Source organism: Papio anubis, chromosome 13 (assembly GCF_008728515.1).
Source record: "Papio anubis isolate 15944 chromosome 13, Panubis1.0, whole genome shotgun sequence".
Classification (NCBI taxonomy): Eukaryota; Metazoa; Chordata; class Mammalia; order Primates; family Cercopithecidae; genus Papio; species Papio anubis.
In genome coordinates this window covers 27,036,819-27,060,300 of record NC_044988.1, presented here as the reverse complement: position 1 = coordinate 27,060,300, position 23,482 = coordinate 27,036,819, and the positions used below count along the sequence as shown (strand labels likewise).

The 23,482-nt window shown below is 35.9% G+C and overlaps 1 protein-coding gene across 5 annotated transcripts in view; it reads left to right on the top strand.

The window, feature by feature from the left end:
- SMC5 (structural maintenance of chromosomes 5) overlaps positions 1–23,482 on the top strand; it is a 103,714-nt gene that overhangs the window by 62,728 nt on the left and 17,504 nt on the right. For all 5 annotated transcript variants that reach the window (XM_003911793.5, XM_009188921.4, XM_021927541.2 and 2 more), the window contains 6 exons: positions 1,955–2,049; positions 2,664–2,796; positions 5,757–5,930; positions 6,034–6,203; positions 10,880–11,003; positions 11,406–11,528. In XM_003911793.5, coding sequence (XP_003911842.2) covers positions 1,955–2,049; positions 2,664–2,796; positions 5,757–5,930; positions 6,034–6,203; positions 10,880–11,003; positions 11,406–11,528 — 819 coding nt within the window. The remainder of the gene's footprint in view (positions 1–1,954; positions 2,050–2,663; positions 2,797–5,756; positions 5,931–6,033; positions 6,204–10,879; positions 11,004–11,405; positions 11,529–23,482) is intronic.

Genomic DNA, 23,482 nt, shown 5'->3' with positions numbered 1-23,482 from the left:
TTGCTTTTGTATTCCTGAGGGATATTGGTTTATAGACTTTTTTGTAATGTTTTTGTCAAGAGTTTGGCATAAGAGTTATGTTGGTATCATAAAATGATTTGGGAAATGTTTCATCCTTCTGTTTTCTGCAGAGTCTTGGTATTATTGCTTCCTTAACTGTTTTATCAAATTTATCAGTGAAAACATCTTAGTATAGACTTTTTCTTCATTAGAATTTTTATAGCAAATTGAGTTTCTCTAATACATGTAAAGGCTATTTCAGCTTTTTTTTTTTTATCTTGCTTTAAATTTGGCAAATTGTGTTTTTAAGGATTTTTTTCCAATTCATCTAAGTTATTCATGATATTAGTTTTTCATGATATTATCTTTTTAATGTTTTAGGATCTTTCGTCAGTAAACCCATCAGTGAATTTTTCATTTCAGCTACTGCATATTTTAGTTCTAGAATTTTCATTTAATTCTCTTTATTCTGTCTGCTGAGATTCTCCGCCTGTTGATGATAATAAACCATAGTTTTCTTGAACATGTGTGTGTATATATATATATATATATATATATATATAAAATAGCTACGTTAAACTTCTTTGCTAGTTCTAACATCTAGGTCTTTGTGGAATCAGTTCCTCTTAGTTGCTTTTTCTCTTGACTATGGTGGCATTTTATTCTTATGCTTAGTAGTTGGGTTTTTTGTTTTTGTTTTTGTTTTTGTTTTGAGACAGAGTTTCGCTCTTGTTGCCCAGGCTGGAGTGCAATGGCGTGATCTCGGCTCACTGCAACCGCCGCCTCCTGGGTTCAAGCAATTCTCCTGCCTCACCCTCCCAAGTCGCTGAGATTACAGGTGCCCCATACCACACCCAGCTAATTTTTTTATATTTTCAGTAGAGACGGGGTTTCACCGTGTTGGTCAGGCTGATCTTGAACTCCTGACCTCAGTTGATCTGCCCACCTCGGTCTGCCAAAGTGCTGGGATTACAGGTGTGAGCTACTGTGCCCAGCCAGTAATTTTTTATTATATTCTGGAATCATAGGTAATAACACTGTAGAGACTGGATTCAATTGTCTTCTTCCAAAGAGACTAGAAGGCAGTTAACTTAGCTGGATTTAAACTCCAAACTCTGTCTGTCAAACAATGGACAGCAACTGAAATCTCCAGTCAGTGGAGATGGTGGTTGTTGTTGTTGTTGTTGTTGTCGTTGTTGTTTTAGTTTTAGCCTTCCACTTGTTGCTTTCCTCCAATCCCCTGGAATTTTTGCACTCATAGTTCATGGGGCAGCCAAAGATTTAAAATCGATGGGCGTTTATAGGCAGATTTTGAGGCTTCTCACTTTGCAGCTCCCTTCTTCCAAGAATTTACCCTCTCAGTTTACAGTCATTCTAGTCACCCCAAACTCCATCCTTCCATCCTATGATCCCTCCAGCCAGAAAGACTGCAGCTTTCTACCGGAATTCTTTCCCCACTCCTGATGCTCCAGATTGGGGAATGCCCCCAAGCCACAAGCCACATAAACACAAATCTCACCTAGTGCTGTTCTTTCAGATGTCAACTCCTTTCCAACTTCTTTCTTTTGTCCATCTCCAGTGCCTTAAAATAATTGTTTTTAAGATTTTGGCCAGAGTTTACAATCATTGTTTGTAGAAAAGTTAGTCCAATACAAGATAATCTGCCAATAATGTAAGCATAACTATCTCCCTTCTATATTATTTTGAAGTAAGTCCCAGACATTCTATTTCACCTGTAAATATTTTGGTATGTATCTCTAAAAGAAGTAGACTCTTTTTATAAAAACACATAACTATAGTATTATCACAGTAAAAAATTTATACTAACATCTAATATGCCATGTTTGAGTTTCTTATCCATCCTACAAATGTCAGTAGGAATATAGTAACTATAAATCGTTTCAGTAGAGAATATATGGTAATTAAAATAATATTTTCTTTTCCCTATATTCAGGTTCGTGACAACAAAAAATTAAGAGTAAATGCTGTTATTGCTCCCAAGAGTTCGTATGCAGACAAAGCACCTTCAAGATCTTTAAATGAACTTAAGTAAGTCTTGAAAATATTAAGATTTATTTAAATATTGAATTATTCAACATTTATTGTTACATAAATAAGCTATTACAAGCTGTATTATTTCTTTTTAAGATCTCTTAAGTCAAATATAAGGAAAAATTTAGGCATAAGACCATGATATAGTTAGCACACAGCGAGTGTGATGCGATATGATGTTTCAAATTTGCAGAACAATACTAAACTATTTAATAAAAGATGCTAAAGTAGTTGGTTAGTTATTGGGAAAACTGAAATGATAAATTATCACTTCATAATGCAGAAATAATTTCCAAAAGGACTAAATGTAAAAAATTTTAATTATAAAATAATTATAAGTAAATATCTTAACTTGGAATATAAATAAGCATTCTAAACATAATGGAAGAAATTTAAAAAGAGTAGTTTGTAATCATAAAAAGCTTAAGGTTTTCTGGTAAGCGAATAAGTCATAAGTGATTTTTAAAATATAAAAAAAAGAAAAAAGACTTTTCCTGTGTCATTGTTGAAATAATGTGTGTTTTACTTATTGTTTTTTGGTGGTTTATCAACTCTCAGTTCTTTTAATGATATTTTAAGAAGAAAAATCTAATCAATACTTTTCCTTTCAGACAATACGGATTTTTCTCTTATTTGAGAGAATTATTTGATGCACCTGATCCTGTAATGAGTTACCTTTGCTGTCAGTATCATATTCACGAAGTTCCTGTAGGAACTGAAAAGACCAGAGAAAGAATTGAACGGGTAAGGAAGTAGTGAATCATGTACCAAAAATGTAGTTTTGTTAAAACTTCTTAGCTAAAGGCAAGCAAAATGTTTCAGAATTTAAGTAAGTCTGTTGTTTTAATCATGCAGAAATTATCTTTGTATTATTTTCCATATGACATAAAACATTGACTGTTAACTAATACATTATGAGAGGAGTGATGAGGAGTTAACTAGAATAAATAGTTAATACATTTAGGGTAATTCAGTAAAGTTAAAACCTGAAAAGAGATACCTGGTACACTAACCTGATTCTGCCTTGCTTGGTAAACCTATGTTAAAGCATTGTATTAGTAGTTTAGTCTTTTAAATTATTATATGTGAGATTATTTTTAAGACAAATTATACTTTAGAATGGCAGACTGGGGTATAAAACTGTTTTTGGTCAACCTTCCTTTTCTTAAAACTTATAATTAAGATTATCTCACGTATGAATGACCACTCATAGGATTTGTTTGACTAGTACATACAGCCACAGAAACTCCTAGTTTCTGTATTCTGCTAGTACTGTTTGGAATTTTATTCTTTAAAGCAATCTCTGTGACTCCAAACCCCATGCACTTTTATCACAGGCAGAAACAGAAAGGAAATCTCTCCTGGAACAGGTTTTTCCAATATTAATACCAAGTTGCTGTATTAATACTGCTTATAAGCATCTAATAACCAATTATAGACCTGACTACTACTTATAATATTGAATTTATTAAAAAATATGTTTTAAATTTCTAACAACCAGTATATAAATATTCCTAAGATGATTCATTTGGGGGCTGTCTATACTTCATTAACAGAAGATAGAAAAATGAGAGCTCATTACCAACTCATTTCGCAAAAACAAGTCACTTACAGTAAGTTGCCTGCCTTTGGTTAGAATTGTATCGTATTATGGTAATCATTTGTGAAAACCAAAAGTAGAAGTTTCTGTGTGAGTATACTACTTTTTTTTTATTAATTCACTGAGGTTTAGAAAAGAGGACAAGACCATATGCATAGACCAAACCAATTTTTGTGAAAGTTTTAAAGGTAGGTGGGGCTCTCTCTGAAAGTAAGATTAGTAGGACTTTTTTACTAACGCAGAGAGACAATAAAAAGGTTGATAAGGACTTTTAAACTTCACTTTGGGGCAGAAAGGAGCAATTACTTTTTTTGGAAATTTATTTTCCTTTTTGAACATTGCTTCAAGTTGAGTTATTTTCGTGTACTTTTACTTTTAACATTTTAAGTCACCTACGGAGCTTTGACACTGCTGTTTGTACTAGAGAAATAGCTTTGGAATTCATATTATTTATATTAAAAGTGAAATTCTTTTCTTCCCATTTCTTTTTCAGGTGTTTTCATTAATCTTAATCACTTTGGTGTTATATACTATATTTTTTAAATTCTCAAACACATCAAATACCTTATTGTCCCAATGCCTCAGTTCTATGTTGTATATAATTTATGATGATATACTTTTCAGACATGTGTATGTACAAGAAAACCAAGTTAGAAAGTGTTTCAAGCACCTAGTAAAGATTATCTTAGCTATCTTTCAGAAGATGAAAACCTTTATTGAGGAAATTTACTACCTTTATATCCGCAGTCCTTCTGTTTGAGACAATAATGGCTAGATAATGGCAATAATGGCTGTATCTCTTCCTCAGAATATAATAAAAATATATTCTTTATGTTTTCCTTTATTATTAACTCTTAACATTTTACGTTCTCTAACAGTATACCCTATTTATGGAATTGTTCTCTCATTAATTTCTAAGATTCTCCCTTTGGTTAAATTGTCTGCTGACTTATTTAGCTTGAGATGTCACTTTTATGGGAAGTGCCCTTCCTTTACTAACTCTGTCAGTTCAAATCCAGTTTAAAACTCATTTTTAGGAGACTTCTATATGCTAAAGTCATCCAGTCTATCCCTTTATTTCAGATTAGTCGGGAGTTAGGATTTACGCCTGTTGACCTAGTGTGCTTAAATATGTCTTACCTCTTCACTTAGACTATAAACTTCTGGAAGGAAACAAGCCACAGTAGTATTACAATAGTATCTAAAGGTTTTTAGAGATTGGAAACAACCTCTAAAAATGCTCTGCATTGCAGCAGCCTACTCTATAAATATACAGAAATAGATCAAATAATGGTATGCTTATGGTATTTATAATATATTTTAGTTTATGAAATCCATGTATAAATTCTTGAGAGAAAAGTTCTAAAAAAACTTTTAAAATAAGAAAAGGCTTTGAAATCTATGAAAAATGTTTCATTTGATGATTATTCTCAAATACACAGGAACTAAACATAAGATTATGTATCTTCGAACAGTATAACTGAGAGGAGGGGAGAGTAAATGACTTACCCAAGATAGCATAGTTAAATGTACTGAGCTCCCTTCTCTCCTGGTATCTCTTCTTTAGATGTAACAAAGCTCCAAAACTACTTGGGAGAGTCATATAGTGGCGTAGAAGTATAGCTGACTTTGCTAGTTGTATGGGCCACCTTGTTTGAAATTTTGTTGGATAGGTTAAAAAAAAATTGCTACACTCAGTGGCTCACACCTGTAATCCCGGCACTTTGGAAGACCAAGGCGGGAGAATCTCAGAGGCAGGAATTCAAGACCAGCCCCCATAGGAAGCATGGAAAAACTCCATTTCTACAAAAATTTTTTTTAATTAACCGGGCGTGGTGGCACATGCCTCTAGTCCCAGCTACTCAGGAGACTGAGGTGGGAGGATCACTTGAGCCTGGGAGGTTGAGGCTGGAGTAAGCTGAGATCGTGCCACTGCATTCCAGCCTGGGTGACAGAACGAGACCCTGTCTCAAAAAAAAAAAAAAAGGTATATCTACTGTATTTTGATCCTCCAAAATTCAGTTGGTCTGTATTTCTAATTATTTAGTACTTTAAAACATATAATTTATATTAGATGTGCACTAATTGTTGTTTTACATTATAGGTAATACAAGAAACCCGATTAAAACAAATTTATACAGCAGAAGAAAAGTATGTGGTGAAAACTTCTTTTTATTCAAACAAAATTATTTCTAGTAACACATCTCTAAAAGTAGCCCAGTTTCTCACTGTCACTGTGGACCTAGAGCAAAGAAGACACTTAGAAGAACAGCTAAAGGTTGGTTAATTTGATCCAAATATTAGAAAATATTAACTGGATTTCTAATACTTTCACTGGAACGGGTTTTTAAATATGTTAACAATTTTTAAATATTTTATAGGAAATTAGTAGAAAATTGCAAGCAGTGGATTCAAGGTTGATTGCCTTACGTGAAACAAGCAAACATCTGGAGCACAAAGACAATGAACTTAGACAAAAGAAGAAGGAGCTTCTTGAGAGAAAAACCAAGAAAAGACAACTGGAACAGAAAATCAGTTCCAAACTAGGAAGGTATCTTTTAGCCTGTTCGGGGGGAGGCACAAATTACTGTATGGGAGAATATTAATTATATACTGTAATAACAACACCATTTCCACAAGCACGCTTTGTAGTAATTTAATCTTTAATCTTACTACATAAAATACAATTTTAGTCCATAGGGCAAAAGGAGATGAATGTTGAGTGTTACAAGTTCTTCTGTTCTTTGATCTGTTATTCCAGTCTCTGAACTCCTTTATATGCTTAAAAATTAATGAGGACCTTGAAGAGGTTTTGTTTACCTGGATTGTATTTATTGATATTTACCATATTAGAAATTAAAACTGAGAATGTTTAAAATATTCATTAATTTATTTTTTTAGGTAGAGATGGGACAGTAATTTATTTTAAAAATGACAAGCCCATTATATGTTAACATAAAAATGTATTAAAAATAACTGTTTTCCAGACAAAATACATTTAGTGAGAAGAATGGCATTGTTTAACATTTTTGCAGATTTCTTTAGTTGAAGTCAGTAGGTTTTTCCCTACTTAATTCTGTATTGAGTTTGTAGTGAAATGTTTGAGTTGAAGTATGTGAAGGAAATCCGGCTTCCCATAAATATGCAGTTGGAAAAGGGAAGAGTATTTTAGACTTCAGATAATTGTGGATATTCTTCTTTAATACTACATCAAAACTTGCCAAAGTGTAGTTTATTAAAGTTTAATTGCAGTGTAGAGTCTGAAACCGTATCAGTGATCTTGCGTACTCTGTTACATTAAAATCCATTGCACTTTAGATGGCGCTTTTACTCATGAATGATTTAGTTATAGCATGCATGGGTCATTTGGAAAATACTGGTTCATCAAGTCACATAGATATTTCAAATGAACTTTATCATTGGCAACAAATGTCAGTTATTTTCCTTGAAATGACAAGCTCCCTTTATTCCTTTTTGGAAAAAGAAAAATGACCAAATAGCCAAGTCCAAACAATTATAGTTTGTCATTTTTTTAAGTAAAAATGGTATTCCATGAAAAAAGTGTCTAGTATAACTCCAAACTTAATCACACAAGTGCTTTTCCTTGAAACAACATTTATACTTTTGAATATTCTACAGATGTGTAATAAGTACAGCCTGCCCTCTATATTCGTGGGTTCAACATCCATGGATTCAACCAACCACAGATCAAAAATATTCAGAAGGCCAGGTGCAGTGTCTCGTACTTATAATCCCAACACTTTGTGAGGCCAAGGCGGAAGGATCACTTGAGTCCAGGAGTTTGAGACCAGCCTGGGCAACATGGCAAGACCTCATCTCTTTAGGCAGGGCAGGGAGGAGGGAAGAAAGAAAAATATTCAGGGTGACAAAAATGGATGGTTATGTCTGTATGGAACATGTACAGACTTTTTTCTTGTCATTTTTCCTTAAGCAATACAATATAACAACTATTTACATAGCATTTATGTTGTATTAGGTATTATAAGTAATCTAGAGATAATATAAAATATATGGGAGGGTGTGCATAGGCCATATGCAAATACTACATCATTTTATATAAGGAACTTAAGCATCTGTGGATTTTGGAATCCTTATGGAGTCCTGAAACCAATCTCTGATGGATACTAGGGGATAACTATATTATGTACGTCCTATGTCATGACATTGAATATTAAAAATATATATACTTGAGATTTTGAGGTTTAATAAAATTTATGAATTTTACTGCTTCAACAAGGATATTAAGGGAATTTGGCATTTTTAAAAATTTCAAGTGCATGGCAGTGAAGAATCTAAGAACTAGTATACTTTGGTGCACTAGTTTTGGTAGACTTACCTTTATTCTAAAGCACTAGCATTTTTACTCTCCATTGCTTTTACACCATCAGTGCAAATGTCAGCATGGTGAGAAAGGCAAATGATGCCCTGTTATTACCATGAAAACAGTTTTTAACTCACAGACTCCTGAAATAGTTTCAGGTATCCCCAGGAGTCTGTGGACCACACTTTGAGAACCACCGCCCTACATGATTATCCAAAACACTATGTCCATTGAGTTCTGAATGGTAGGAGAGGGGAGGGGAAGGTGTAGGCAGAAAAATTGTCAAATTGGCTATTTTCTCTCTCGTTCTGAAACGGAGTAATAGGGAAAGAGGTTATATTGATTTTTACAGAATAGATTTGACACCTGAGGGTTTATCTCATTTAGTTGCAGTCTTCCTTGTGACAATTAGAATTATGTCTGCTTGGCCTTAATGGGTCACAGAATTCTGTGCAGAATATGAATATAGTATTGTCGAATGTCTTTTTTTTTGGGGGGGGGGGGGACAGGGTCTTGCTCTGCTACCCAGGCTGGAGTGCAGTGGCATGATCACAGCTCACTGCAGCTTTGAACTCGGGCTCAAGCGATCCTCATGCCTCAGCCTCCTGAGTAGCTGGGACCACAGGTGTGCACCACTATGCCCAGCTTATTTGTAGAGATGGGGTCTTGCTATGTTGCTGGGGCTGGTCTCGAACACCAGATCTCAATCAGTCCTCCCACCTCAGCCTCCCAAAGTGCTAGGATTACAGGCATGAGCCACCACATCCAGCCAAAAGTCTTTTCTAAATGGAAAACTACTGGCTTGTTGTGAAAGCCCAGTCACCCATTCTCAGAACGATTGTAATTTTTAGATCTTTTGTAGAAACCAGAATATATAAGGTAGGATAAAAGCTATTAGGGTATCAAGTCTGGGGAAAAGGCACATGGTTTCCAGTTTCAAGGTTTTTTCCATATCCTACCATAACACAGCCCACAGCTTTTTGTTGTTGTTCTGACTTCTTGTCTATAGACTAAAGGTAGATATTAGTGACATAATCTTTAATAATAAGTAACAGCTCATCTTGAATAAGGTATGTTTACTTTGACTTAATATAGTTTGTATTCCTAAACACAGTTAAAAATTGAATCATATTTGAAATGTATTAGGAAGATTTGTTCTTTGTTGTTTATGTTTTTTTTTAAAGCAAACAATTGCCCATTAACTTCTATTTTTAAAATTGGTAATGTGCCTTGGTTGTTTAAAGCAAGATGTATCTATTTAGTCTAGCTTCCCAGAATTTTTTTCAACTTTAAACCTTTTTTTTTTAAACTTTTAACCCTTTCCTTCATTCCTATTCAATCTTCTGCAAAATGCTCAACTTTTACTGTGCAACTGCTGTATTGAACCCATTGTCTAAAACTAAACTTTCTCCTCATAAAGTAATGTTGATTTTTCACAGTGAGATGACTTTTCATACCTGTTACTAGCCTACTATCTCCTACTTCTATTCACTTTGGACTACTGCAGTGGTGATCTAGTTAGTGGACTCTGCCTGACTGGTCACTTCTCTATTTAATTCATCCAAAAGACTGTTGTAAAATATATTTTCTTTGCATGTTCCTACCACATTCAAGAATATTCATTATGAGGCCGGGTGCTGTGGCTCACGCCTGTAATCCCAGCACTTTGGGAGGCCCAGGCGGGTGGATCACTTGAGGTCAGGAGTTTGAGACCAGCCTGGCCAACATGGTAAAACCCTGTCTCTACTAAAAATATAAAAATTATCCAGGCATGGTGGTGGGCGCCTGTGATCCCAGTTACTTGGAAGGCTGAGGCAGGAGAATTACTTGAGCTGGGAAGTGGAAGTTGCAGTGAGCTGAGATTGTGCCACTGCACTCCAGCCTAGGCAACAGAGTAAGACTCCTATCTCAAAAAAAAAAAAAAAAAAATTTATTATGGCTTTCTACAGTTACTACATGAAATTTAATTAAACACTACTCTCCTTTAGGCAAACTTTTATGATTATTCAAAATCTTGTTTCGCTCTACCCATTCCAACTTTTCTCCCTCCCCTCCCCAACATACCCTTCCTTGTACCATTCTGGCCACTCTCTACAGCACCCACTGAACTTATTTATTATTGCTTCCATCCTTTGTTCTTTTCCCTTGGAGGCAACATGATGTAGTGGAAAGAACATGGACTTTGGTACCAAACACATCTTAACACTTAATATCTGATTTTAGGCAATTCACTTACCTGAGGCTTAGTTTCTTCATCTTAAAATTGAGAGCATACTATTAACTTTTAGGATTATTGTGTTGTGTTTTATTTTTTGTTTCTGTTTTTTAGCTATTGACTCTCCCCACTTACGCTCCTTAAGGGAAGTGACTGTTTTGTAAACAATATTAATAGCAACAGAAACAACCTGTATTGATTGATCAGTTATGGGCCAGGCACTATATTTAGTGTGTTATATGTGTTACCCCCCCATACATAAGGAAACAATGTAGTACCTTTTTAAGCTTCACCACAGCCCTATGGAGGAAGTACTGTTATTATCTATAATTTATAGATGAGGAAACTGAGGCTCAGAAGAGTAACTTGTCCAGAGTTAAACTGCTCATTAGTGAATGGCAAAGAGGCAACAAAGCCATCTTTCTGACTCCAGATCCTAAATAATTAACACAGGCATTACCTGGACTATGCTGGGGCACATAATATATCTCAACAGATATTTTTTAATCCTGACTGATCACACAAAATGATTGTTTAATCTAGGAACTAGCAGTTCATATATCTGAAAAGTATTGCTAAATATATCCCAGAAAACTGCGGGAGACCGAAGAATTTGGGCTCAATGCTTGTGTTTAACCCTGATTTCTTCATCATTATATGTGTCATACAGTTTAAAACTGATGGAACAGGATACTTGCAACCTTGAAGAGGAAGAGCGAAAAGCAAGTACCAAAATCAAAGAAATAAATGTTCAAAAAGCAAAACTTGTTACTGAATTAACAAACCTAATAAAGGTAAGGTATTGTTTTAATTTTAGTCATTTTTTTACAGAAAATAGCGGGTAGATAAGATAGTAAAACCTTTAGAGGGAGGGAAGGTTTTGATTAAGGTTTTTGACATTTTGGTTATATAAGCAAGAGATCAGTTTCAGCTTGCTTAGTTGCTTGACATTTTCTTTAGAGGTAATAAATAGGATAAAAGCACTCATTAAGCTAAATGTGTTTATTCCAGATGACTCCCTTAAAAACAAAGGAAAATACTTTCTAAAAAATTGTTATAAGAACTGTTTGAGAGAGATGTCAGGCACAATAGGAAAATTATTTTTTCATGGTTTATAATTTTGTTTTACAAAACTATTTTTTATTTCTAAAACATAGGTAACATAAAAATTAACTCTTAGGGGTTTTTGTTCCTAGATTTGTACTTCTTTGCATATACAAAAAGTAGATTTAATTCTCCAAAATACTACAGTGATCTCTGAGAAAAACAAATTAGAATCAGATTATATGGCCGCATCTTCACAACTCCGTCTTACAGAGGTAAAATGTTTGCCTTTACTTTTTATTTTGAGGTTCTAACCTCAGACTAGTTTGAAAATATGTATCATGTGTCATCACTAGCAATATATAGTTTGTTGTTTTATTCTATTTAACTTACAAATTTAATGCATCATGTTGATGAGGAAGCAATACTTAAAATACTTAAGACTGGTTGAGTAACTTCAGCAATTTAATCTTTTGTTAATATCTGACTGTGAAATGATAAACACAGAAATACTGGGTGGAAGGGAGAACATGTGATATACCACATTAACTTAAAACCTAAAGGAGAGCTGGCAATAAGATGGTAGTGACAGTGGCATAGTTTTTGAATCTCCAGAATCCCTTCCCAAAAATAGAAGAGCAACTAGAATAATGTAACAGCAAACCTATGGACAACACGTATAACAAAACTAAGTTTCAAGGTATCCATACGGGTGTACTGCAGTACTATTCTGACACTAACCATCCTGAGTCACTATCAAACTGTATACCATAGGGGCACGGTTCCCTTACTTCAGATACCATCTTCAAGTTTAGGGGTCCCCAGGTCATTTGTATTTCTGACCAACTAGCTACAAATTCAGGAGTTCCTATGACCCCCACTCAGATTCAGTAATTTGATAAAACAACTCAGAATTCAAGAAAACACTTCTTAATGATTATAATTTTATTATAAAAGATACAATCAGGACTAGCAAAATTAAGAGACACAGGGCAACCAACATCTTGGAGGTTCCTAAACTCGAAAGTTTCTTTAGTCTTTTCTTGTGCAATTAGGGTGCATCACCCTCCTCACACATCTCCTGATTCATCAACCAGGAGGCTCTACGAAGCTTCAGTACTCAGTTTTCTCATTGGGGTTTCATTATGTAGACAAGGTTGATTGAATCATTGGCCATGTGATTGAGCTTGATCATCAGCCCTCTTCCCTGGAGTTTGGGAAGTTGGGCTGAAATCATGTGGCTCAAAGACATGTGTATTGCTCAAATCATGCAGTTGATCTTTGTGGCATTTTCTACCCTCATCCTGAGTCTTATTCTTAGCATTAACTCAGGAGTGATCCAAGGGGCTCATGAGTATTACAGACTTTCCTGTTGCTCAATTCCAAGAACTTTAGAGGAACCAGCAACAAAGCCCAGTCAAATTCTTTATTATACAACACCTGTGAACTCCAGAATACAAGTGGGTAAAATAAATCAGCAGCAGCATCAAGACTAGCATAGTATCAGCAAGGGAGGGCTCAGAGAATCTAAATATCAGATTGCCAGCATCTTGATCATATCTAAAGGTCCCATTAGTTGTAGAACGCTTAGAGACCAATTTGAGAGCAACTAAAACTGGGAGGCAACTTTATAGACTTCAGAAAGGCTGGATAGTGCTGGGGTGATCTAGCCTTGTGAACTCTCAAACTAACTGAAACTCCTTTGCAGAACAAAACTCCTTACTGAAGAGAACTAGAGCTACATGATAAAGGAGATCATAAAATATCTATTCTATGGTTATAAGTCTGACAGTGTAACTAAAGCACATTTCTCTGAAAATGTAAGAAAGGAAATAATGCAAGTAAAATAGAATATATTTACTGATTGTCCTATAGATATTTTCAGGAAATAAAAAGTTATTGCTTCAAATTAGATGTTTTGGGAGAGGAAGATAAGGGAGAATTTCAAAATTATTTATAGTGGGGAGCCAATAGATAGTATCCCCCAAAATTATTAAGGACATAAGGATATTATGTAAGATATTTGCATGATAATAACCTTTGAAATAAAAATAAAAGCCTTCCTAAATACCAAAAAAATATACAAAGACAAGAGACTGGCAGGGCAAAAAGATCACATAACTAAAGACTAGATATTTTATTTACAGATGTAAGAGACATAAAAACAAATACAACATAAAACAGTGGCAGAGCTAAGCCAAACATCAGTCATATTATTAAATGCAAATGGATATAATTCACCTATGAAAATATTTTTTGGAAGTAAATTCCAACATTGTGCAGAATGTGAGAGTTACATCTAAAAGAGTTTGAGAAAGCTTTAAAATAAAAGGATGAATGGGTGCAAGGGATCTTTTCGGGTGATGGAAATGTGAAGTTGGACTGTGGTGGTGTTTACCTAGCTCTGTAAATTTACTAACAGTCATTGAATTGTACACTTCAAATGAGCGAATTTTATGGTATGTAAATTATACCTCATGAAAACTTAAGTAAATGGAGGAGCAAAGGTATACCAGGCAAATGGAAATATAAATTTTAAAAAGCTTAAATATCTCAATATGCCACTATGGAGTGATATATATATATTCTTAGGTCTAAAAAAGAAAGGAGAGAAAACTTTATAGTATGTTACTATCAAAGAAAGGATCAGGGAAAGTGATTACTATGCCTTTATGTTGGCTTATTTAAAAACTACAGTGATAAACCAGAATCTTTTTTTTTTTTTTTTTAACTGGGGGTGGGAAATGACAAAGTTAAAAGCTACACTCATCTAAATAGATCTTATATTTTTTCCACTTTGGAACCATCTGCCAACAAAACTAAATGAAATTTTCCAAAAAGACAGGCTTAGTAAAAGCACAGTGAAACAAATGCATCTAACTTTGTTTTGTTAGCAACATAGCCTAACAGAGAAAAGTTATTCCAAATGACTATAAAACACTGTAATGATTCTAAGGGCAAAAAAAAAAATTGCAAAAAAAAATCATGTACTGTTTTCAGTAATCATAATGTTAATATTTGTAATGTTATTCTGAAAATATAGAGTAAAACAAATAAGTAGTTACGTTAATGTAATTACTGTTTTTAGCATAAGAGAAAAGGGATTCAGATATAGAAGAAGAAAAGTAATAAAACCTTAAAGCTTTTAATTTGAATGTAAATATCAGAATGAACTCAATGTGTTTTCTCAAAAAAACAAACATTTCCTAGCTTTGTCTACTAAAAAGACCTAGATTATGACCTCTCAATACTATTTTTCACTAAAGTGGCCCATTGGAAAAATGGCTGATTTCAGGTCCAGGAGAAGAAATGTTTATATAAGATTAACCATGATCATCTTGTCATAACAAAAATCAAAGAAATTATCACAGATGACTTGGTTATCAACAGGACCCAGGAGCCTACATGAAGAATCTTTTACCCACCATACATGAAGAGATAATAGATGGAAACTTATAAAAAATGTCTAAATGTACAAGTTTATATAATGATGCTAAAATAAAATAATATTGGTCACTTGGGAGGATACTTGGGAACTGACTCATGAATTTGAAAAATGGTTAGAGAATTTTGCATTTATCCTGAAAATAAATAAATGATGAGAAATTTCTCTTTAAAGAAGTAATTTATAAACAAGAAAGGAATTAGGCTGTTACTACTTTGCAGCTGCTAATGAAGCAGATTACATTAGTTTCCAGCATCACAAAAAGATAACCAGATATTTATGTGTATCCTAATGAAAGGACACACCACCAATATGGAATAGGGTATCTCTTCTCACACTGCTAAAAAGAACTACCTGAGACTGGGTAGTTTATGAAGAGGTTTAGTTGACTCAGTTCCACAGGCTGTATAGGAAGCGTGGCTGGGAGGCCTCAGGACACTTAACAATCATGGTGTAAGGTGAAGGGGAAGCAAGCACATCTTACCATGGCAGAGGAAGAGGGGGAAATGTTACACACTTTTAAACAACTGGATCTTGTGAGAACTCACTATCACAAGAACTACAGGGGGAATCCGCCTCCATTATCCAATCACCTCCCACCAAGATCCTCCCTCAACATTGGGAATTACAATTCAACATGTGATTTGGCCGGGAACACAGAGCCAACCATATCATTCTGCCCCTTGCCCTTCCCAAATCTCGTGTCCTTTTCACATTTCAGAACACAGTCATGCCCTCCCAGCAGTCCCCCAAAGTCTTAACTCGTTCTAGCATTAACTCAAAAGTCTAAGTACAAGTTTTATCAGAGACAAGGCAAGCCCCTTCCATCTATGAACCTGTAAAATCAAAAACAAGCTAGTTGCTTCTAAGATATAATGGGGGCACAGGCATTAGGTAAATACCCACTTTCAAAAAGGGAGAAATCAGCCAAAACGAAGGAGCTACGGGCCCCACACATGTCTGAAACCCTGCAAGGCAAACATGTAAGTCTTAATGCCCCAAAAAAATCTCCTTTGACTCCATGTCTCACATCAAGGCCACACTGATGCAAGGAATGGACTCCCAAGTCTTTGGGCAGCTCCACCCCTGTGGCTGTGCAGGGTACATCCCCCACAGCTGCTTTCATGGGCTGACATTGAATGCATGCAACTTTTCCAGGCATGTGGTGCAAGCTGTCAGTGGATCTACTATTCTGGGGTCTGGAGGACAATGGCCCTCTTCTCACAGCTCCACTAGGCAGTGTCCCAGTGGGGACTCTGTGTGGGGGCTCCAACCCCTCATTTCTTTTCCACACTGCCCTAGTAGAGGTTCTCCATGAGGGCTTTGCCCCTGCAGCAGACTTCTGCCTGGACATCCAGGCATTTCCATACATCCTTTGAAACCTAAGTAGTGTCTCCTCCAAACCTCAACTCTTGCCTTCTACACACCCACAGGACCAACACCTTGTAGAAACTGCCAAGGCTTGGGGCTTGCACCCCCTGAAGTAATGGCCTGAGCTGTATCTTGGCCCCTTTTAGCCACACCTGGAGTGGCTAGGATGTAGGGCAGCACGCCCCAGGGCTGTACAGAGCAGCAGAGCCCTGGACCTGGCCCAGGAAACAAGTTTTCCTTCCTAGACCGCCAGGCCTGTGATGGGAGGGGCTGCTTCTGACATGCCCTGGAGGCATTTTCCTCATTGTCTTGGCCATTAACATTTGGCTCTAATTTACTTAAGGCAAGTTTCTGCAGCCTTGAATTCCTTCCCCAGGAAATGGGTTTTTCTTTTCTACTGCATGGTTGGGCTGCAAGTTTTCCAAACTTTCATGCTCTGCTTTCCTTTTAAAGTTCTAGTTTCAGGTCGTTTTTGTTTATGCAAATGAGCATAGGCTGTTAGAAGCAGCCAGGCCACATCTTGAGTGCTTTGCTGCTTAGAAATTTCTTCCACCGGATGCCCTAAATCATCTCTCAAGTTCAGAGTTCCACAGATCTCTTGAGCAGGGGCACAGTGCTGCCAGTCTCTTTGCAAAAACATACCAAGAGTGCCCTTTACTCCAGTTTCCAGTAAGTTCCTCATCTCCATCTTATACCACCTCAACATGGACTTCACTGTCCATATCCTTGTCAGCATTTTGGTCACAACCACTCAACAAGTTTTGAAGTTCCAAACTTTCCCTCATCCTCCTGTCTTCTGAGACTTCCAAACTGTTCCAGCCTCTGCTTATTACCCAGTTCCAAAGTTGTTAGTGCCCCACTTCTCTTGTATCAATTTTCTGTATTAGTACATTCTCACACTTCTATAAGGAACTACCTGAGACTGGGTAACTTACAAAGAAAAGGTTTATTTGAATCACAGTTTTTCAGGCTGTACAAGATGCATGGCTGGGAGGCCTCAGGAAACTTAAAATCATAGGGAAGGTGAAGAGGAATCAAGCGTGTCTTACCATGACGGTGAGAGAGAGTGAATGGGGAAAGTGCTGCACACTTTTAAACAACCAGATCTTGTGAGAACTCAATATCATGAGATCAGCAAGGAGGAAATCCACCCTCATGAGCTAATCACCTCCCACTAGATTCCTCCCCCAACATTGAGGATTATGGTTTGACATGAGATTTGGATTGGGACACAGAGCCAAACCATATCAAATAGTCTTATGAAAAAAATCAAATTGCAGTGTAAGTCACTAAAACAGGGTTTCTCATCTCAGCATTATTGACATTTTAGAGTGGATAAATTTTTTGTGCTTTTTAGAATGTTTAGCAGCATCCCTAGCCTCTGCCTGTTAGATGTCAGTAGTACACACACACACACACACACCTCACCCCAGTTGTTACAATCAAAAATGTCTCCAGACATTTGCCCCCTGGGGAGCAAAAGTACCTCTGGTTCAGAACCACTGGTCTAAAACTACCAGGTTACAATAAATACAGGAGAGCAAGAAATATATTAGATGACACTGAGGAATACAGTCAGCAAAACCTAGAATATAAGGAACTCTGTAGGGCAAATATTTACTTCAGCACTCTTCAATAGAAATACAGTGTAAACTCTACATGTAACTTTTTGTTTTTTTTGGAGACAGAATCTTCACTCTGTCGCCCAGGCTGGAGTGCAGTCTCGGCTCACTGCAACGTCCACCTTCTGGGTTCAGGCGATTTTCCTGCCTCAGCCTCGCAAGTAGCTGGGACTACAGGCGTACCACCATGCCCTGCCAATTTTTTTGTATATTTGGTAGAGATGGTGTTTCACTGTGTTGGCCAGGCTGGTTTCAAACTCCTGACCTCGGGTTATCCACCCACCTCAGCCTCCCAAAGCCTGGATTTATAGGCATGAGCCACCGCACCCAGCCTGCATGTAACTTTGTAGTAGCCAGATTTTACAAAGCAAAAAGAAATGGGTTAAATGAATTACAATAATATATTTTACACAGTATATCCAAAATATTGTCATTTCAACTTATAAGCAATATTGAAAATTTACTAATAAGCTATTTTGTATCTCATATTGTCTTCAAAATACTTTATACTTAAAACACATCTCAAGTCAGTAAATTTTCATCAAAAATACTTGATCTATATTTTGATTTTCTAAAACTGATAGTTGAAAAAGTTAGGTTCACATACCCAAGCTGTTCCATTTTCCAATAGCTAGGAACAAGTATCAGTTTTTAATTTTAAATTTAAATTCAAATTTAAAATTCAGTTTCTCAGTCGATTTAGCCACATTTTAGTGCTTTATAGCCACACGTGACTAGTTTCTATTTTATTGGGCAGTACAGTTTCTGAAATATATTTCAAGGAAAAATGGAAGGGGAAACCTAAAAGTTTAAAAGGACTTAAGAAATGTATTAACCAAATATAATGGGTACACCTTATTTTGATTCTGATTTAAACAAATCAACTACTTTTAAAAGGTAGAAAAAAACAGGGAGATTTTAATACTGACTCAGTACTTGATAATAGAATTTATTGATAATATTTTTAGGTTTGATAGTAGTATTATGGTTATGGGGTTTTTTTTTTAAAGTCTTTGTCTTTTAAAGATATATTGCCACAATATTTATGAAGGAAATGATAGGCTGTCTGGGATTGCTTCAAAATATTCCAGAGAGAGGGCCATTTAGGACGGGAGTATACATGAAACAATATTGGTTATGAGTTGATAATTGTTGAAGCTGGATAATAGGTATGTGAAGGTTTATACCATTCTCTCTACTTTTGTATGTGTTTGAAATTTTTCATTACAAAAAGTAAAGCCTCCATTCTTGGCGATGATGAAGTAACAGGAACCATATTTCCTGTCTCACTTGAAACCACTAAAAGATGTGGCAAACTATGTCAAATAGAGGTTTTCAGACATTGGACAACAGGCAGCACAGGACAGTGATCCTTGAGAGAAGGGGTAAAAAGCAAAGTGAGCTCTATGATTGCCTCATCTTACTGCTTGGAAAGACTTTCCACACCACAATGCAAGGAGCGTGACAGAATAGCACTACAGATCCTATAGACATTAAAGGATATTAAGAGAATATGATTAAAAACCTTATGCCAATAAATTTGACAACTTTGATGAAATGGACACATTTCTTAAAAGACACAAAACTACCAAAGGTCACTCAAGAAGATAATAGGTAACTACACTAACTTTATATTTATTTTAAAAATTGAATTTCTTATTAAAAACTTTACCGCAAAGAGAACTTCAGTCCCAAAATCTTCACTGGTGAATTCTACCAAGCATTTATAAAAGAATTAATCCCAGCTGGGTGTAATGGCTGACACTGTAATCTCAGCACTTTGGGAGGCCGAGGCAGGTGGAACCTTTGAGTCAAGAGTTCAAGACCAATCTGGGCAATGTGGCAAAACCTTGTCTCTACAAAAAATACAAAAAGTATCCAGGCATGATGGAATGCACCTGTAATCTCAGTAGCTACTCAGGAGGCTGAGGTGGGAGGCTCACTTGAGCCTGGGAGGTCAAGGCTGCACTAAGATATGATTGGACTGCTGTACTTCAACCTGGGTGACAGAATAAGACCCTGTCTCAAAAAAAAAAGATTAATACCAGTTCTACTTAAGATTTTCCAGAAGGTGAAGAGGAGGGAATACTTCTTGAAGCATTATATGAGGCCAGCATTACCTGATACTAAAGATAGGAGAACTAAAGACTAATACCTATCATGAACATAGACCTGAAAATTCTTAATAAAATGTTGGCAGGTCAGATCCAACAATATATAAAAAGTAATACATTGTAACCAATTAAGTTTTATCTCAGATATATAAGGTTGGTTTAATATTGGGATATTCATCAATATAATTCACCATATTAACAGACTGAAACTGAAAAACTAGATCATTTCAATATATACAGAAAAAATGTCAAAATTCAGCATCCCTTCGTTATAAAAACTTTTTGCAGCTAGCAATCGAAGGAGACTTCATCATTCTGATAAAGGATATCTGGAAACCAACAGCTCATATCAATCTTAGTGGAAAAGTGTAAACTGTCCCCTTACGATTGGGGATGAGGAAAATGCCCACTCTCACCACTTCTAGTCCACATTGTACTGGAAGTTCTAGTCAGTGCAGTAAGGCTAGAAAAATTAAATGTATTAAATGTTTAAAAAAAAAAAAAAAAAACCTCCAAACATGATCATCTCTGTGGAAAATCTTAAGGAATCTACAAAAATGCTGCTAGAACCATCAGTGAACATTAGGAAGATTGTAGGAGATAAGTTCAATATATAGAAGTTCATTGTGGCCCCACCTACAATGAACAATTGGCAATTGCAATTTTAAACAGTACTATTTACAATAGCATCAAAAATGAAATACCTGACTGGGCATGGTGGCTCAAACCTATAATTCTAGCACTTTGAGAGGCCGAGACTGGAGGATGACTTGAGCTCGGAAGGTCAAGGCTGCCACAAGCTGTGATTTCACCACTGCACTTCAGCCTGGACAAGGGAGTGAAACCCTGTCATTAAAAAGAAAGGCTTTGGGAGGCCGAGATGGCCAGATAATCAGAGGTCAGGAGTTCGAGACCAGCCTGGCCAACATGGCGAAACCCCATCTTTACTAAAAATACAAAAATTAGCTGGGCATGGTGGCACACGCCTGTAATCCCAGCGACTCGGGAGGCTGATACAGGAGGATCACTTGAACCCAGAAGGCAGAGGTTGCAGTGAGCCAAGATCATGTCACTGCACTCCAGCCTGTGTGACAGAGTAAGATGCTGTCCCAAAAAGGAAAAAAATACTAGGTATATATTTACAAGACTTGCATCCTGAAAACTACGAAACTTTGATGAGAGAAAACTTTTCTGAGAGAAACTAAATACATTGTGAATCAAAAATTCAGGATTTCTTAAAATGTCATCTCTCTTCCAAATCTATAAATTCAATAAAATTCCCAGCCAGATTATAGAAATTGACTTATTCTAAAATGCAATAGACTTAGAAGAGCAAAAACAACTTTGAAAAATAAGTTGCAGGACTCCCACTAATTTTAAAATTTATTATGACGTTACAACAATCAAGACATTGTATCTGTATTAAAGTAGATATATATGGATCAATGGAACAGAATAGAGAATCTAGAAATACATCCACGTATTTATGGTCAGTTGTTTTTTTGTTTTTTTGTTTTTTTGAGAAAGATGCCCAGGGATTTCAATGGGGAAAGAGTAATCTTTGTAACAAGTAGTGCTGGAACAATTGCATAGTCATATGTAAAAAATTAACCATACCTTTACCTCGTATCATATACAAATGAGTCACAGACTTAAATGTAAGAGCTAAAATTATAAAATTTCTTGAAGAAAATGTAAGAGAAAATCTTAATGACCTTGGTTTTGGCAAGGATTTCTCGGATAAAATAGAAAAAGCACAAATTATAAGAGAAAAAGAATCATTGCATTCATCAAAATGAACAACTTCTGCTTTTCCATAGATGCTGTTACAAAAAGGCAAGCTACAAACTGGGAGAATATATTTGCAATACACCTCACAGAGGACTTGTGTGTAGACCAAGAGGACTATGCCTGTGGGCCAAATCTAGCCCAAGGTCTTGTTTTTGTAAAGTCCCTGTGAGCTAAGAATAGTTTTCATATGTTTGAGAGAGAGAGAAAGAAAGAGCGTGTGTGTGTGTAATGTGACAGAGACTTTATATGGCCCTCATGTGGCTCTCAAAGCCTAATTTCCTTATTGGCATTTAAAGTTTGCTGACCCCTGATGGATGCTATAAAAATAATTTCAACTATCAATACAAAGAAGACCAACCCAGTCAAAAAATGGGCAAAGAACTTCACCATACTAAAGGAAGTATATGAATAGTAAATAAGCACGTGAAAGATTCCCAGCCTGACTTTACTGGTCTCAGGTAGAAAAGAAAAAGTATGCCCAACCTTATTAGTCAGTAGGGAAGTTTATATTAAAGGCATGAGTTACACCATAAACTCACTAGAATCGCTAAAATTTTTAAAGACTGATCATACTAAATTGCTAAGAATTTGGAGCAGCTGGAACTGTCATACACTGCTGGTGGGAATTTAAAATGTATATAATCACTGTGGAAAATCATTTGGGAGTTTAAGGGCTAAATATATACCTGACATATGAAATGAAAGGATATGTCTATGAAAGACTGGTACACTAATATATAACAGCTGTCTTTGTAATAGCTAAAAACTGGAAATAAGACCGGGTGCAGTGGCTCATACCTATAATCCCAGCACTTTAGGAGGCCAAGGCAGGAGAATCATGCCCAGGAGTTTGAGACCAGCCTGGGCAACATAGCAAGACTCTGTTTCTACAAAAAATTAAAAATTTGCCCGGCATGATTGTGAATGCCTGTAGTCCCAGCTACTCGGGAGGCTGAGGTTAGAGAATCACTTGAGCCTGGGAGGTTGAGGCTGCAGTGAACTGTGATCTAGCCTAGGCAGTAGAACAAGACCCTATCTCAAAACAAAGAAACAACAACAAAAATGGAGGTTAATGCCCAGCAACACCTGAATGATTAAACAAATTATGGTATGTGGAATATTACTCTGCCACAAAAAGAAATGAATTACTGATACACACATGAATGAATCTCAGTGAAGCTGAGTGGAAGAAACCAGACCAAAAGAGAGCCTGCACTATGTAATTTCAAAGCTTTTGAGGGTAATAGGTATGTTTATTATCTTGATGGTAATAGCTTTACAGATGTATATATTTGTCAGAATTCATCAAGTTGTCTCCTTTAAATATTGCAGTTTATGATTCCTTGGTTACACCCCAAAAGTTAGGGAGGAAAACTTGAAATGAGTTACAAAAAAAATTAAGTTAGAGTTTTATCATTTATTTCACTTGTCTTTTTATTAGTATTTTTATTATGTCATTTTAAACATATACAAGAATATGAAGAGTAACATAACATCCATGTGTCCACTACCCCTCTTTAACAAATGTTAACCCTTGCCATATTTGTTGTAGATTTTTAAACCTATTCATGTATTCAGAGTCTCTTTTTACCCTTCCCCATCTATTCTACTTCCCCAGAGTCTGGCACTCTTCGGCAGGGTTATGTACGTGATTCACTGTACACTTAATTTAAATGTAATAAATGTATTTGTTACATAAATGTGAATTATATAGGGGTGGCTTTTTGTGGAAAGCATCCATAGAGGGTAGATTTTAGGAAATGTAGACATAGGACTGCACAGGTGAATGGAAAGATTAAATCAGAGTAAAGTAGCAACTTTATTCTGAAGCCAACCTCTTCAGACCCTTTGACTTAAGAAAAGCAATTTTGCTAGCAGATAAGCAA